At 45.9% G+C, this 18,429-nt stretch overlaps 1 protein-coding gene across 1 annotated transcript in view; it reads left to right on the top strand.

The window, feature by feature from the left end:
- The window catches only part of PPM1H (protein phosphatase, Mg2+/Mn2+ dependent 1H), a 235,427-nt gene that overhangs the window by 176,371 nt on the left and 40,627 nt on the right, over positions 1 to 18,429 (top strand). Inside the window, exon 6 of the mRNA XM_069490674.1 lies at positions 2,574 to 2,692. Coding sequence (XP_069346775.1) covers positions 2,574 to 2,692 — 119 coding nt within the window. The remainder of the gene's footprint in view (positions 1 to 2,573; positions 2,693 to 18,429) is intronic.

Raw genomic sequence — 18,429 nt, 5'->3', positions numbered from 1 at the left:
CTTTTCTCTGGGTATAGGGCAGGATCCCTCCGAAATGAGGTCTTATGACCTATTTTCAGAGAAAAGTCAGCTAGGTTTTATGGCCCACTTCAGGGGAGAAGGGGGAGGGGGGATTCTTTTTAGTTTCTAGGGCCTACTTCTGCTATTTCTTCAAATGTCAAATTACCATATTTGTGGATCCCAACCTGTTTGTTAATAATATATGTGTGTGTCTACATTTACACACACACACACACACACACACACACACACACACACGCTATCTTAGTTCCTTTTGTGCTGCTATAACAATGCCGACTGAGTAATTTATAAAGAACAAAAATTTATTTCTGACAGCTCTGGGGTCTAGGAAGTCTAAGATCAAGATGCCAGCATCTGGCGAGAGCTTTCTTGCTGCTTCCTCACATGGCGGAAGACGGCAGGGCAGGAGAGCACGGAGCTATTCTCGTGAGCCCTTTCTAGAGCGGCACTAATCAATCCAGGAGGGCTCCACCCTCATGACCTAAGCACCTCCCCCAAAGCCCACCTCCCAACACTGTTAAGTGAGGGGCAGACAGAAACTCCATGCTGATACAGTCTCGGCACTCGGCAAGATCAGAAAGGGCACATAACAGACATTGCTGTTCATTGACTATTTATGCCTCTGTTCTTTAGTTTTCATGGGGGGCCCAAAATAAAGGAGAAACAGAATAGTATCTACCTCATAGGTACAACTGGCTACACAGGCCTGTGACTTGTGTAGTTGTACAGGGCCCTGGGCTTGGTTGAGTGCTCTGCTATCTCCATCTTGAAACTGTTAATTTTGAACAGAGACTCTATATTTTCATTCTGCACTGCACCCCACAAATGATATGGCCAATTTTGTCCATAAGGTTGTTGGGAAGGTGAAATGAGGACTCAACGAAGTACTGAGTATAGATTTCAGGATGTAGTAGAACTCAACAATCATTAGATGGGTACAATCATTTTTTTTAAATGATCAGAGACAACCAAGATAAGTGCATTATAAACATTTCATTTTATCGTGAAAAAAATGGTATGAGATAAATAAATAATCTCATTTTACAGATAAACTACAGCCTAAGATATTAAATAACCTACTAAAATTACACAGCTCATAAATGCAGAGCTTGGATTCAGACCCAAGTCCATCTCACCCAAAGCCCATACTGCTGACCTACCCTGTTAAGTTCCTTTTCTTCATTCCCAGGGGACCATCTCTCTGTAAAACCTGATATCTAAGTTTCCCTGACACCTCTCAGCAGCCCAAGCCTCACCTCCCACAGGGACTTCAGAGCCCCTCATCTTGATCCAGAATTTCCACGAGACCTGGGACTATGGGGCCACAGCCAATGCAAAGCACAAGTCCCCTTCTCACCCTCAGTCGTGCCGTCCTCTCTCATCCTATCCTGTCCTGTCTCCAAGCCTGCCCAGAATGACTGGCTCAGAGTTCCACGGCTGCCCAAATATGACCAACCTGGTGACAGCTCAGCTTGCTTCCTTGGGTTCCTGACAAACTTAGCTTTGATGACTAACATCTAAGTGATACCTCCAGACCTACACGAGAGTCAGTGGGAGCTCTGCCGGCATCGGGTCCCGGGAAGGAGGCTGTTGGAAATGCCTGCCCCCAGGAAACTGAGGCCATGGCCATCTGTCCTGTGGCAGGGATCCCTTGCTCTCCTACGGTGCCAGGCCGTGACTTGCTCTGCCCACTGTTTTCCCTGCCAGGAAAGAAAGACGATCCATTCCCCCACACTGCTCAGACGCAGGCAGGCGGCTTGCCGTGGGGAAGTTCTGGTGCAGGCGTGCTTATGGTGTGTGGCCTCTGAGCGGGGAAGTTAATACGTGAGCGTGAGCGTTGTATCTCTTGGATAGCAAGATTTGAATTTTGAATGTGACAATGAGACTGTTTGTTGTTTCAAAGCAATTCCCTAAGTGGCTGTTTGCTCAAGACTTTTGTAGTGTGAACAGAGACTTGGGGGAGGGGGAGAAGCCATCTGCTCCAGTGACATGATCAGATGACTGCAGAGCAACCTGGAAGGAGTCCAACAGAAAGTTCCTGTCTGATGTATGCAGCCCCAGCCCGAGATCTCGGGCCATTGTGTTTATGTGGACACCCACATGTGGGTTTCAAACGCGAGGCCACGAGCTGGGGTGTGAGATGAGAGCAGAGAATGCCAAGGAGGGAAGCGGGTGAGCTCTCTCAGCTCTGTCTCACCAGCATGCCGTTCAGAAAAGGGAAACCATCTTGGATTTAAATTAAAAAGTGAGCCTTCAGAGAGGCTCAGCCTGTTTCCGTTATGCCTTTAGCTGTACATGTGATTACAATTAATCACATCGAATGAAAAAGTTGCATCCGTTTAGAAGTTCATGATTTTATTTACTCATCTTCTATTACTGTTTAGATTCTGAAATCTATTTACTTCCCTTAAAATACGAGACAATTTTCTTGTTTTTGAAATATGCCCTGTCTCAATTTGCAAAACATCCTTGAGTCTTATTTTTTTCCTCTAAATATGTATGTGGTTTTCTTTCTTTCTTTTCTTTTCTTTTTTTTTCTTTTTTGCTATTAGGCATTCATGCAGCCTCACTTGCTGGGAAATGAGTTCACACATTTGGAGTTTCCAAGGAGAGTACAGAGAAAAGAACTTGGAAAGAAGATGCTCTACAGGGACTTTAATATGACAGGCTGGTAAGAACATGCCTCCCTCTGCCTAGGCACCACCACAGTGTGCATGAAGGAAGCATCACCACCATAAAAGGCCACTTCCACAGTTTGGAGGAGGAGGCGCAGCCAGAGACCTGGGTTTGTGATGAAGGACGAGGGGCTACGCCTGCTTCTGGGGCTTTCGCTTAGGACCAGGTCTCAAACCACAGGGGCTGATTTGCCCCCCTTGTCCTCTGAGACCCTCCTTGGCCATACTGGACCCCATGAAGCTGACCTGATTCCTTGCTTCACGTGGAGCAAGCATTTGGGGGCTTTTGAAACACATTAAGCTTTATGTGTTTAGGTCAGAGATATTAAAGAAGGTAGAATGGGCCGAAAGTTTATGGAGCCAGACTGACTTGGGTTTGAATTCTGACCCTGTATTTCTAAGTGAGCAAAGTTGGATAAAATTCTCAACCCCTAGAGCCCATGTTTTCCATGGCTGAAGTGAAACAATACTTACCCTTTGAAGGGTCATTATAAAAACTGGAGGTAATGAGCTATTCTCATTAATTTATCACATTGAAATTGAAATAAGAACTCTTGGCAGAGGGTGTCTTATTCCCAAAACACACCTAGACCATTTCTGTAGTGGATCAGTGACTAATGTTGACTAAGACTTCATGTGTTTCTTCTATCTGAATAATAGGTATGATGATAAGTACTTACACGTTATAGGGTTGATGTAAGAATTAAATGGGAGAGCCGTGCCCAGCACAGAGAAGTATGGGTGAAGATTTGCTCCTGTGCCCTCTCGTCCTAAGGAGTGAGCCTCCTGCCTGTCTGGAGGACAGTAGGAGAGTGAGACAATGGACTCTTTCCTCACCGTATCTCCAACAAGGACAAAGAAGTAGATTTCATTATCGCTTCCTCATTGACCAAAATAGCAATAACAGATGGTCACAGCCCAGATCCCCATGGCGATAACTTGGCTGAGGATCTATCCTAGGGTACATATCGTCTTAAAGGAACACATTGAGCTACCCAGGGAAGATAAAAGGCCGATCTAACGGGCTTCTGATTGTCCTTTGACAACCAAGAGAATCTCCTCACCTGTGCTCACTCTTCTTCCTCTAGAACGAGGTCAGCAAACTACCTTATTTGGCCCTAGTCAAATTCTGCTCTCTACCTGTTTCTGTAAATAATTTTTTTAATACAGTTATACCTGTTTGTTTACATTTGATCTGTGGCTGCCTTCACACAGCAACAGGGCAGTTGAGTAGTTGCAACAAGCCTAAATATTGACCCCTGCTCTAAAACTTGAATGCGTTTGACATGTTTGCAGCTCTGAGTTCTGGAGTTTTGATGCCTGAGAGTTGTTATTCTCACTGTGACTGGGTTTTCTCATAAATCCATTTTTATTCAGTCAGTAAAATCAGGATTTCTTGTGGAAAAGTTTAAGGTGAGGGCCAGTGTAATTCGGCAAAGCACAGTGGAGTTTGGTCTGGGTATTGTAGAATTTGAAAAGATTGGAAGATTAGGCACCCACATGATTGTAAACACATAAACAAAAGAGTAGATCTAAAAGCAAGGAAAATGGCCAAGTAGAAGAGGAGAGACTATGGAAAACAGACCGAGTTGGCACTGAAGCGGCATGGTAAGGGGTATGACAAGACAGACAGAGAACTTTAGGTCGACTGTGGGAGGCTGTCAGTTGTCCTTGTATATTCCTGAGAAGAATTAAACGAAAGCAATGTTTTTGAAAGGCTAGCCTAAGAGAAATTTTAAGGAGACTGGACCAAGAGAGAAAGCAGATTGAGGTACCTATAAGAAAACTATCATAGAAATATTTGTGTGAGGTTTCAAGATGTAAGTAGAGGGATGGAAGCAGAAAACAGAAGAAAAGGGAAGGAATAAGAAACTAAGTGAGTTAAGCCAAGGGATAAATCAACAATGACTGCAATTACCTATTTAAATATGTCTCTTCAACTCAGCTATAAGCTCCTTGAGAAGGACACCAGGTCCTGTGTCTGACACATAGTAGACAGGTGGCGATTCTGTATTGGCTGAAAGGAAGAAACAAGGTGTAGCAGACATGGGGTAGGGGCAGGTCGATGTTGTGGACAGTGGGTGAGAGGGTGGGAACGAGGAGTTTGCATTTGAGAAATGCTGCGCTTGAGACAAGGCTGTTTGGATGTTCTTTCTGTGCCAGAAAGGCAAATTAGATCTAAGCAGTCAAAACAAATGTAAATATTGTGCCTAGGATTTTGTCATAAGGAAAAGTATCTTTGTTGCAGATACTTAGTATCAATGCCCGGGTGGGGAGAGAACAACTTTATCATTTCTAACTTTGGAAAACACTCCTAATGAGATAATAGGCCTCCCCTCTTTCATGGGCAAGATGCTTTCCAAGGCTATAAAGTTTCCACTCAAACATCTCTTTGTAAGCAGAACCCTTGATTGGGTTAGTTTATGTTTTCTTCTCCAATCCCTTGAAACTCAGTTTTTTTGTTTTTGGTAGTGGCTTGTACATTTTTCCATTTAATAAATGCTTAAAGATTGCCACTGTTTTATAATTTTTGTAAATGGAGGTAAGTTTGGAGACTAGATTACATCCCACTGTGTATGCACACAGTTACTCTCTTGCATGCGTGCTCTCTCGCTCTCCCCAGCCCGCCCTGCCCCATTAGCTTGATCCTAGCCAGAGAAGTAGTCCACAAATGGGCTATTTTTAATTGTATGGAACTTCACAGAAGGTAGTAAATAATTAAGGAGCCACGACTGAGAATGGCTTCAGTCAGACATGATTTGCTGATTTGTTTTCAGACTAATTCCCAACATGGCTGTTGGCTCACAACATTGGCTACAAGCAGATTTATGTACATTTTTGTGCATTTCCTAGGTAGGAAAAAGTTCTTACTTTTGCTTTGAAAGTGGGACTTAAGGAGAAGGAAAGCCCTTTACGTCTTTTGTTAGAAGAACTTGGGAGGTTTAAAACCAATTTAGACCACTGTCTGCGTAAACCCCCTTCCCCAAATTTAATAAATTCCTTTTAAAAATGTTTTGCCCTCTCACAGAAAGCCTTGGATCTAACAGCCTTTACAAAAGTGCGAACACAATTTGCTGCCTTTTGTCGTTGTCTATAGAAAGAGAAAGGCTGGAAAATTAATTCTGTAGAAAGGGAGGTGAGGATCTATGGCCTATTTCTTTTCCCGTGAAAGCCTTAAATTACTACCAAGTTGTAAGAATCGGTTGACTAAGTAACTCAAGGTTCTATAACTAGTGCACTGGTGAACATTTGGAATGTGTCATGCTCAAGGATGGAAACAAGTCCATACCTCGTCCCTCCTTTATGTTTCTTGGCTTCAGAAGTAGCCTTGGCCGTGAACTCATTTCTCTGAATCCTTCTAACAAATAAAAGCTGTTTAATCTTCATGGTAAATGCCTTGCTGTGGAAATCTTATTTTCTTCCTTGTCCCCAACTAATCGTGATGGTCATGGGGCTAGCTGACAGTTACTGGGAGAGCTAAGAGACAGGCACTGGAATGAGAGCCTTACCTAAGTCCTCATATTTAACTCTTAACGCGCCTATGAACTAGGTACCTTTTACAGATGAGGAAACTGAGGCACGGGGGCTACGTTGCTCAAGGTTGCTTAACTAGTTACGAGGAGGTGTGATCTGAGTGCAGGCAGCATAGCTTCAGAGTGCGTGCTGTTCACAGCTGCGCAGAACTGCCAGATGTGCAGTGGCTCCCCCCGTTCCCATTTCACAGCTGAGCAAATTGAGGCTAAAGGCATTAGGCAGTTTGCTCAGCTTCCACCGATGCAAAAGTTTCAGAATAAGAACCAGAATCCAAGTTTTTGACTCTTTGTTGGAGGCTCTTTCAGATACAATGCTCCAGTCAACTTTTCTCCAGGGTAAGTTTAGACATAATTATGCAGTTTCAAGCTATGATGTAAATTTAAGCAGGGGACCTCTGTCCACCAGGATTGGTGTGTCTTTGACAGTCTTTTAGGAGACAAGAGGATGGAATGAAGCATTTTAGGAGCTGCTGAGACAGTAACTTTTCTAGTTCCCAGTCTGACCTGGTAGACTATGGGTCAAATTAAACTGGGATGTTTCACACTTGTCGATAAGAGTCTGTGTGATTTGGGGATGGCGATGGTGGGGAAGATCCCAAAAGGACCCAATCTCCTGAGCTTAGGAAAATGGGCTGCTCTCCTCAGAGGAGTGTGGTGCCGGCGTTCTGTGTTGTGCCTGCAGCGGGAAGTATGGGAGGGAAGGTCAGCTCTGGGAAGCCTGTCTCATGATTAAGCATGAGTCTGTTCCCTCCGAGGGGGATCCTTTCTCTCCCAGCCTCCTGCTTTCTCAGAGACTGTGGGGCAGCTTGGCAGGCCCAAATTGTTTCAAGGACAAAAGGTTATTGTCACCAGGACCTTCATAATGAAATTGGTCTCTTCCCTGGCTCTCCCCCCCCCCCACCCCACCCCCATCAGATAGTTTGCAGGGTGGCTTGATTTACAAAGCCTTTCTCTTCCCAGTGCCCCCTGGCTGAGTTGGTCCCTGACGTGGCCTTCCCTTGCTCTCCCTGTCACTCGCTTGGCTCTCACCTTCTGTGCCTGGTGTCATTGGTCCTGATGCCAGAATATCCCCAAGCCGGGGCCCCTCCTCCCCAGCCCTTTGTGCCGAGCTGCTAGTGCAGGATGCACACTGTAGCTGGCATTGTGTCATCCTGAGAGCTCTGTGTCCTGACCCGGGGCCCTCAGAGCTGTCTCGGGCCGTGATTTACTGGCGAGTGTCTCTGTCACCGAGGGGAAACGGGGTTTCTCACAGCTGGCTTTGCGGTGCCAGGTCTCCAGTCCTGTGACTGCTGGGGATTTCACCCTCTCTTGTAGGATCAGTGTTCTGCATGCTCTGTGTCCAGCCACATGGGGTGATGAGCAAGCCAGGGCCCAGGAGGACATGTGTGTGGGAGGGGGTCATGTGTAACTTCACGCCTGGCGCCAGGCCAGGTTCTGTGGCAGCTGTTCCTGGGCTGATGGGATTTGTAGAGAGAGCAAGGGCCAAAGAAAAAAAGTCCATCGTGTGAATTCGAGATTGCTTCCAGATGGTTCTGGTTATGAGCGAAGGACGCCAGAATTCTTTCTTTAAGCAAAGCCTTTCTAACATTTATGATGGTCTTATTTTAGGGGACAGAGTGGACTGGTAACTTGAGATGGTTTACTTAGTAATGAGAGGACTGCTTTGGGGGACAGGCTCCTTGGGCACTTTGCTCTGCTAAGGCTCTGGGACCTTGGGCAAATCCTGGCCTAGGTCTGTCACTCGTAAAATACTTCCTTTTGCCCGTTGCTGCTAACCTCTGTGTCTGGTGGGGGGTAAGTTTTTCTCTGCTTTTCAGAGCTTCTGGAAAAGACAGAATCCATTAGAAAGATTCCAGAGATGGCAACCTTTTGTTTTTGTCCCTCACAGCCCTTAACTTTTTATGGTCCTAATTTGATGATGCATCAGGATAATTTTCCCCTCCTTATTCCCCTTTGAAAAAAACTATGAGCAAATCAGGGGATTTTCCACTGGGAACAGAGTGGAGTCAACCATCATCTTCTCCTTTCTGCTCTCACTACTTTTTATTAAGGCAAAAGAAACCTTTTTCATTCTCTGTTCTCTCAAGCATAGTAACCATGAGCCACATGTGGCCATTTAAATTAGTTAAAATTAAGTAATGTTAAAAATTTATCTCTCAGGTCACACTAGCCACATCTCAATTGCTCAGTAGCCACATGTGGCTGGTGGCTACTGAACTGAACGGTACAGAGAACATTTCTGTCATCACAGACAGTTCTACAGGACGGTGCAGAGTGCAGTGTGGGTGGGACGGAGCATGGTACGAAGAGCTGTTTGTAACTGAACATCCCAACAGCAAAGAGTTTTTTAAAAAGACAAGTGCTGACAGGGGAAGTATAGCCAGGGAATGCTGTACACCACTCTCGGCCTCTGGTCTCGCCATGGCCAGACTCTGGGTCCGCTGGGGGATGGGCTTCACTCCCCTTTGCAGAACTTCGGGGCTGTCACCTTTGTGCTTAGGAGCAACTCTCCAGCGTCCACCCCAGCAGGATCGTCCCAGCGGCCTTCTCCCTGCCACTTCCTGGACGGGTACCAGCCGCTGGCACTTTTGTTCCTCTTTTCCTTTGACTTCTTGGAGAGTATTTCAGGCCCTGAGGATCTAATTTAAAAGCCACTTTACTTCCAACCCTTTCCATCGTGTTTGGGGCGACCTCTGTACTCAGTCTGCAGCCTGGAGCCCAGCTCGGGGACAAGAGGCACAGCTCAGCAGCACTGGGCTTCTTACCCACAGTCAGAAGATTTTCTGGAGAGAGAAACTCACTGGAGGCAGCTCCAAGCGTGGTCTGGAGCTGCTGGGTCAGGGTTTACAAATATTACAGATGCAGCTTCTGGCTTATTCTTTATTGCGCTTCTCAATGCCCTCTGACGGCGCGTTCAAGCAGGCTGACAAGGAAGTGGATGAGCAGATTGAGAAATGCCACAGAATGCTTTATGAGGCCAACTCCAGAGCTGCACCCGCATTTAATATAAATTGATTTATTGAATCAAACACAGAAGCCCTGTTACAGAAACCCCGGGCTCTATCCTCCGGAGGACCACCTAATAAAGCAGCCCCAACTGACACTCCTCATTAGCTTTGCCACTGATCTCCAGGCAGTTTTTAAAGGGACAGTGTCCCTCTTTGGGGCCTGAATTTATATGTTGGCCATGCCTGTGGGTCTAATTAGCTCAGCATTGTTCGTCTTCCTTGGAAAGCCTGCATTTTCTAACAGCTTGATTCTTGAGTTTTAAAGAGTAATTGAAAAATTCAAACTGTACTTTTCCCTCTTTTTGCCTTTAATCACTTTTAACCCAATCTTTGGAAATTTACTACAGATATCTCTGGCATTTTGGGGGCACAGAAGGATTTCTCAGTCCACCCCCCCCCCCAGTACCCCCAGTGCCAACCCTGTTATGTTACTATTATGCCACAGGCCTCACTGGGAGGCTTTTTAGACTCACCAGAGAAATATCACATTTTAATTTTATAATTACTTCACAAGAAAGCAGGCCTTTCCCTAGTGAAACCTGGTATTCATTTCCTCCCAGCAACTTGTATTTTCATAATTTAATGATTATGGGCCACCTTAGTAGCAGTCTGATTGCTGAAAGCAATCTGAAAATCTGACTTTGTAAAGAAAGGGGGGTGGCTTGATTATCATTGCAGAGAATTTTAACCCCAGACCTCAGTAGATTATTCAGGTTAGGGATTGACTGGGGCAGGGATTAGGCACCCCAAAAGTCCTAAATTCCGGTGGGGGCTAGAGCTGAAGTCAGAATCGGTTGGCCCCACCTGGGGAGGGGCCTCTCCCAGCGCTCCCAGAGCCAAGATGATGAATGGTTATTTGCAATTTGCATGTTCTGCATCTTTTCAAGATTTGCAGCTCTGGCTGCAGGAGCAGCAGGGAAGAAGGCCGGCCCTGCTGCGTGCAGCACATCTCCTGACAGTGATGAATGACTCCCTGCTCCCTGCCCTCCTCCTGCGCGGGAGGCCAGTGGGAGCTATGGGGTCTTTACAAATGGTTGCAAGCCAGCACAGACAGGCTTTGTCAGACCACAGGGAGGAGAAAGAAAAGAGATACCCCACCAGCTGACTCACTATTGATCGCCCACTCACCCCACACACGCACGCAATGCACGCACGGATGCACTCACACACACCCCTCTCTCCGCTTCAGCAAGTGAAAGTTTATTATCCTAAAGTGGCCAAAGTATTTCCAAGCCTTTGCTCCCCCCTCAAACCCTTTGAACGCTCACAGTATTTATCTGTACCCATTCACATGCCCCTAAGCAGAACATATCTGCCGCTTTTCCCTCGTGAGTGGTGTTTAGGGGTGTACAGTCCGTACGTGGTGTTAACAAGGCTCCAGGTCATCTGGGGAAGTTTTGGGATGTCAAGTGCTTGCAAAAATCCTTGTTAAAATAGCCAAGGTCTTTTTGTCTAAGAAGCCCCCAGGAACAGTCTTTTTATATTTGGCAAACCTTTATTGTATATCTGCTGTATCTTAGACATCAAGTAGTAGTTAAGAACAGGGACAGTGGAACCAGACTGCCTGGCTAGGTCAGTCCCTACCTGTGTGGCTTGGACAAATTGTGTTGCCATTCTCAGCCTCAGTTTCCCTATTTGTAAAATGGGGCCAATAATAGTTAGGACATCATGAGTTAGTATAGTCAAGTGTACTAAACAAAGCCTGGCATGTAATAAATGCTAGATGAGTATCTAATACTGTAATCATTAGATATTATGGAGAGTAGAAGGATCAGCAAGAATTGGTGCTGGCTCAGGGTTTACAATCTATTAAGTATTGAAATGCTTGTTTCCCAAAGTAATGAGAAGCTAGAAACCAAAAAGAAAAAGGAAGGCCATTTAAAGAAGCAAGAGACTGAAGTCAGGTAGGGTGTGCTGGGCACCCCTGCCTGGCAGGCAGATCTGTCCCACGCATAGCAGGTGCAGACAGGCTCGGCACAAAAGAGGTAGGGCTCTCAACAGTGAGAAGGGAACATTGATACAGCTAAGAAGCCTTGTGCCTGCTCCTCTGTCCCTGGGCACTACTTGATAAGGGTGTTTTTTATTTTGGGGCTTTGTTTTGCTCTGCACACTGACTTCCTAACTGCCTTCTGGGTCCCAGATGCTGGACCTTTTAATGTGTCTTTGCAGCCTGCCTTCCATATCCAAGATGCTGAACACCAAGCTCCAAAGCATGTCCTCACATAGGAAGGGATCTTATCAGATAGAACCGTGTTAGTCTCAAAGAGATTGCCAGGAGGCCCAGGACTGGCTGTCTGGAAATTTATTGAACAACACCATTTTTCATTTAAATCTATTCTTATAATCTCAGCAGTAGGGGAAGTAGATTTGTTGGAACATGTGCATAAATAACTAAAGCAAGACAAAATATAGGAGTTATATAGAAGGCTTTAAAGAAAAGCCCTATGGCTGTGGTAGAGGGAGTGGTTGTTTTTGAGAGGGGAAGACTTCTTGGAGAAGATTGTGTTTGAATCAGAGATCTGAGAGGGGTTTCAAGAGGGTTGGCGGGAAAGAGATTCTGAGCAAAAGGCACACACAGCACAAGCAGAAGTGTGTTTGGGGAATGAGGAAGCCAGAGGTAATATTCAAAATATTTTGACAGTCAGCAGGGAGGAACAGGCTCCAGCTGGGTTGCAGCAGGGTCCTAGAAGCCCCCCTGCTGTGCCAGGCATTAACCCTTTATTCACTGTTACAGCATGGGGACTCCAGGGGAGGGCATATAAAGCAGCAGATGGGGGCATTCAGGGAGCTTGGGATAGTCATTATTTGCCAACCAGCATGAAAGTATGTCAATGTTTTAACCCTCCATGTACAGCTATATTGGTTTATATCAGCTAGATAACAGTCCTGGTGGGCGCCTCACATAAGTGACATTTAGGAGGAAGTGAGAGGGTATGTAGAACAGTGGTGGGCAGTGAAGCGAACCATTAAACTAGGTGAGTAGATTGGAGTCATCTCATGGGGAACTTTGCCATGCTAAGGAAGGCAATAGCTAACATAATTAAGAGCTCTACCCCTCTGTAAAGTATGGAAATGACATACAGCAGGGCAGAAATACAGAGCTGACAGTATGTTCAGAAGGCCATATGGGGCAATACTCAGCCTATTTATAGCATCCTATTTTTAAGCAAGTTCCTGAGTAGTTGCTACAGCACTCCTTCGAATTTTTCCAGGTACTGTACAAGCCTGCCAAGGAGACATTTTCCTGTGTCAAACCGATACTCTACCAGTATAATATTTCACTCTCACCAGATTTTGATGAAGTTTTATTCCTTTTCTCTGCTCACCAGGTTTCAAAGTAGGGAATTGGTATTGCTGGTTTCAAGGTGACAGTCCCATAAAGGTGCTAACCCTCTATGGTCTGGGGGCATATTCATCAGAGTTAGCCAAGGTGCTGGTTTAAAATCCTTGCACCTGGGCTTACCCAGGAATCCACACACGAGAGCTAAAGACCCACCACTCCAAATTCTGAAAGATCTCATCTACCACCACGGTCTTCTCATCTTCAGATGAGTCAAACAAGGACTTGTTCAGGGAAAGGGTGCGGTTTTGTGTCTATTCCTTGCTGAAGAACTGAAAAAAAATCTCTCTGTAAGAACTGGAAAGGCTGCCAGGGGTATCTCAAGGGCCAGTGTGTTATCATCAACTGTCTCTCTCCTTTGCTGTGATCAGAGCCTAAGGAAAGCTCCAGAAGGCTCATGAGGGATGGAGGGTAGAGAGTAGCTCATTCACTTTTTGTTCTTTACCTTGTTGCCCTGGCAAAGGCAATGATACTCTGCCAAATTCTAGGTTCAGATTCTCTTAGAACCGAATCGGCCTTGTGGGTCTCCCAAGGTAATTCAAAGGATACACATCACGCTCTGTACCTCAAAGGACAAGGCACAAGGCTTCATCTCTGTGGGGCGATCAGTTTCAACTATTATTCATTTGGTGAACCAGGTGTTGTGTTGGCAATGGAGATAAACGAAGAGTAAAATAGTTCCTGCCCTCATGGTGCTGACAGTCTGTGTGAGGACAGGCCTGAAAATGGACGATTTCAATTCTGATAGAGGAAGGTTGACCCACATCATCTGGGGTGATTATTAAACACATTACAGGCTCTACTGCACCTGCTGAATCAGAATCCTTGAGGTTCTGGAATCTGCATTTTTAAAAGCACCCAGGTGATTCCTATACATCCTTAAACATTGACGTTGGGCAACCTTAGACATTGAGCAGCCCACAATGGATATGAACAACAGCTTGCAGAGTGCTGGTCACGCTGGACTCTATAACACGTTCGTGATCTCTGGGGCATTGGAAGTCTTCGCCCTTGGCTATCATATCCTTACTGTTACTTGGGCATATCTTTGACTACCTGAAGTGAGCCAATGATGGTGTTCCAAAGGGGCCGGTAGACTGGACTAGCAGTGGATGGCCTCTCTTCTTCCTTATTGATGTGAGCGCACATGACCCGGGTAGTCCAGGCTCCATACACAGTATAAATATGGGGGGTAGGTCAGGAGACCATGCTTCCCAGGGCATTTAATGGGATGGTTTTTCATTCCTGCTCATCTTCAGTAAATGACACCCACCCCACCCCCAGTTTACCTAATCCTCTAGGTTGCCTTGGGTCACCTTGTGGAAAGCTGGGCACCTAAGTTTGAAGATTTGGAGTCTTAATTTATTGGGCCTGAACAATTTGAAAGCCAAACCTCGGGTTAAGCCTAACTCTCCAGTGACCTTGTACATCTGCCATATTAAGAGCAGAAAAAAGTCTAAGAATGTGGTATGATTTAACTTCTGTGTGACTGACCACTGTAAAACTTTTTACGGTTTAATCTGAGGAAGAGGATTAGTCATTAAACATTCTTTTGCATATCATGCCATTTTGTGGTATTCATAGCTTGTCAGAGGTAGACAGAGAAACATGGTTAAGGGCAAGTTTTAACTTACCCATGGGATCCTGCAGGACTCAGTGTTCCATGATACAAATATCTGTATGACCAGAGTGGGACAAGCTTTGTGAGGGAGGGCTGCAGGAGCCGACACAGGAACTGGCTTGTGCAGTAGAAATCCTCTTTGTAGCTAGGAATCTATTTGCTGTTTTCTCCCTGCCATTGGCAGCTATGAGGTCAATTTCGATCATCTCCTGATTTGTATATATTGACTGGGTCTCATATGATAGAAAGGCAATGTCAATGAAATTCATGTTTGTTTCAGAATGAATGGTCCCTGAGAAAGCTGAAATCACTCCATATTTGTGTGCTCATAAAGTAAAGGTTTCTGATTCATATCCCTAGGGAGAGCTAAATGTTATTGATTAGAATGTGAAGCTCTCCTGGCCAACTGCTAATGCAACAGCAAGTAAACACTGAATCAGAAATAATTTCCAAATCTGGAATTTCCTTAAGAGTAATTCAGAATGTTTTATCCTCAAATATATTTGGTTCTGTTTTGCATGTACACGATCATACTTTTTAAAAGACTGATTCAAAGGATTTCTTCTATGCAAATCCTTTTCTGCTGCTACAGTTGAGCCTGTGAGTCAAGAAATGACTTTTACTTTATTTAACTCCCTAGTCCCAGCACCTGTGTCAGCACCTGGCACCTAATAGGTGCTTGGTAAATATCGGCAAACGAATCCAGTAGAACCCATTGCTTTTATCTGATCAAAGCCTGAGCTCCTAATTTGGAAGCTACTAAGAGCAGCTTCTGTTCTTCTATCCAAACTTTTTCAACTGTGGGCATGGACTCATTAGCAGGATTGTGAAATCAACTTAGTGTATGGAGATAAGCATTTTAAACAAATTAAATAGCGCAGGATAGAAAGAAAATATCAAGTGTACATCACATGATAAGGGTAAATATCTTTGTTTGAGACATGTTTGTGTGTACACTGGGTTAACAAGATTTCTTACCACTGGTCCCAAAGTGCAAAACCTCTGCTCTAACCTGGTCGTCTCTCCCAGAGAACATAGGTCAGTAAAATGAGAGCAAGCTCTTTTGCCTCTTGCTGTCACCCATAGGCCTGGTGCAAAGAGGGGTCTTGAAGCCAAAAGAGAGGGATGGTGACTGCTCCCAGAACTCCAGGTGGGATCTGGCTTAGGTGCACTAACAGAAGGAGGAGAGACTGTAGGTCAGCCCTGCCGATCCCTTTCAGGGATTCCCTCAAAGGTAACTGCGATGTCAGGGACCAGAGCTTTTGCCCTATTATGGAAAGTTTTCCTGGAGAAAAGGCCAGCGGCCTTTCATGTAGCTAAGGAGATGAAGAGGTGGTTTCTTTCATCACAGGTAGCCAAAAGCGCACAAGCTCTGCTGCTGCCAGCCCTCTTCAATTTATCACCGAGTATTAATCACACTCTTACAACTCAAGCATACTATTTGTGCCTGAATCCAGCTGGTGCACTGTATTAGCAGAAGTGTATCAACTTGTTCATGGCTTAGGGCCTATAGGCTTTAACTATTAATAATTGAAAGGACACTTCAAGGACCAAAGAAAGAAAACAAGGTAGCATTTGTTTGGAGAGCCTCTGCCCCACAGAGGAACTTTCCCATGGATCATATAATTGAGATGTTGAAAATAATTCCCAGAACATAAATTTAGGAACCCAACGAGTCAAAATGTGACCCTGAAAACTTAGATTTACCACCAACTAAAGCCTGCTATACAATGGCGAGCCTGTGGCAGAGATGTTGGGCCTGCCCCAAAGCATCATAAAGGATACTTCCAAACCCCAAAACTTCCTGCTGGGGATAGGATGTTTCTCAGCCTCTGCAGACTCACCCTGGGGACTCATCCTCTCACTCCACAACTCTGACTCGAGCCCGACCTCGTTGAGCTTACCTCGGATTCACTCTCCCTGACAGTTTGGCTCCATCTTTCCAGCCCACTAAGGTTCCATCCACAGGCAAATTTAAGAAGTTTCTGAGAATTTTTTTAACCGTGACTCTTAGAAACCAGGAAATAGGACTCTTAAAAGATGACATTTATAAATGCCATTTGACCTGATCAAATATAAAAACCTTCCTGTGTTGTGTCAAAGGAAACACACACGACAGAGTGTCTTATGCAGTCGGTGGGGCGAGGTGGCTGCCTGCTGGAGCCGCCCGGAGGAGCAGGAAGCAGCCTCTACTCACCGAGCCCTGTGGTCAGGCTGTGTGGGCCTGATTCCTTTGGAAACACAGATGACTGGCAGAAAAAAGGAAGCACGAGGTGGGTTGCCAGCCCTGCATGGCTTTTTCCAGGAAGGTCTGAGGAGTGTGGGTGTGGGCAGAGGGGAGTTAGGGGAGAGCCTCTGTGGATTCCAGAATTGCATAATTGGGGTCATGCCAAGCTCTTAAAAGCCATGAGTAGCATTTGGGCTCCAGGCATGTGTTGGTTCCTGACCAGACAGGCCTGGGTGGTGTTTTATGCTGGGCCTCCTGGGATTCAAGCTGCTCCTGAGATCTTGTTACAGGAAGGCAGGAGCGGGGACCCAAGACCCAGACGCTGCTGCCCACCACCCTCCATCCAACCTGCTCGGCCCCTGTGGAATGTGCCTCTGTGGGCTAGGACTTGGTTTCTGCCATAAGAAAAACAAGACTGCCTGTGGTTTTTCCCTCCCTCCTAGAGGGCACTGAGCTCCCAGCTAAGGGGAAAAGGTCTCCTTTTATGACTGTTTCAAATTAACTCTACCGCCTTTGGATTATTAGCTCTGAGTCCCTGAGTCTTCACTTCAGAGCGGAATGATGAACTGTTCTGGATAAAGTTGCTCAGGTGCTCTCCTTCATGCTTCGATATCAGCAACTGTAGAAAAAGTATGCATTGGGGTGGCCTCCGTGGGGACGTGCTGTCTCTTCCTGCCTGTGGCGGCCCGTCATCTAAGCTCTACATCTATGCTGGAGAAAGAATGAGGCTCCTAAGACCTTAATAGCCACAACTTAGGGCTAAATCCACCCATCCTTCCCAAAGGACTTTCCCAGACATAGTTGCACTTCATCCTTGAACCACCCTACGGAGTATCCAGCTAAAGAAGCACAGTCAGTGAGGTCTGCGGGACCCTCCCAAGTCCACACCGCTAGTTCACATGGGGATTGAGATGGGGCTTCAAACCAGAGCCTGGTGTGCTTTAGTACCGCAGTGGGCCCTGCCAGGAGGGAACAGAGAGTCCAGGAAGGAAGATCCCCAGGGAGGTGAGGCATCCAAGGCAATGTCGAGGGGTGAGTGGAAGAATGTGACTCACTGGTTTGTGTCACTGGAACCGCACAAGTGCATTGTCGAGATTGCACGGTCCCCGGAGGGAGGATGAGGGTCCTGTTATTTCCCCCAGAAGGGATCGTGTTCCTTCTAAATGACTTTGAAGTTTTGCTAAGGAAATTAAGACTTAGGAAAAAAGTGATATTTCTGACCCTCTTTCTACTTAAAGGTCATGACTTAGGGAAGGGAGACCATGGGAAGTGGATGATGCCAAAGTATGGACTCTGGGTTCCTGGCCTGTGGGTTACAAAATCAGAGTGAGGGCTCTTCCCAGGAACGAAGGGATCCTGCAAAGACTAGGAAGAACTTTCTAAAGTGGGACACTTGCCTTTAAACTGTGTTAGAAAATGATCTTGGCAACGCCGTTTATGCCGGAAAACAGCTGTGACAAAAAACTACCATTCTTAGGTGGGACTTGGGAAATAGCTGGAGAAGGGAATGGGCAGGAGGATCATAAGTGGTGTCTTTTATAACTTTCTAACCATCAATACCTATTACTAATAAAAGGGAAGCTGAAATGTTAGTGCAAAGAGGTAAATAAAAGTCACAGGTATTGCTGATAGGACTTAGCCCTGAATTTCAGCTGTAGAAAAGCTTGCTATTGAGGCTAAATGAATGGGGTATATCTTTAGCAGGAAACTCTCGTGCTGGGGGACAAGTGCCAGCCTTCAGTCATGTATCCATCCATCGAGCTGGTGTCTGTTTCTGCTTTCACGGTGGTAGGCAGGAGGACAGAGCAGCAGATGAGCACAAAGCCCCTGCCTTCACGGAGCTAGTGTCAGGAGTGGGGGCAGAATGTAAACAAGTAAACAAATCAAGAAATGAAGTCATTTCAGATGGTGTGGCGGGAGCGCCGTGAGGCCCTGGAGCAGGGTGAGCAAGAGCAGGGAGCACCTGAGTGTGGATGGGTCGCCAGAGGAGGACTTTCCACACCC

This window comes from Eulemur rufifrons, chromosome 16, assembly GCF_041146395.1.
Source record: "Eulemur rufifrons isolate Redbay chromosome 16, OSU_ERuf_1, whole genome shotgun sequence".
Lineage (NCBI taxonomy): Eukaryota > Metazoa > Chordata > Mammalia > Primates > Lemuridae > Eulemur > Eulemur rufifrons.
Note: the sequence above shows the minus strand (reverse complement) of the source record. Positions and strands in the feature narration are given on the sequence as shown.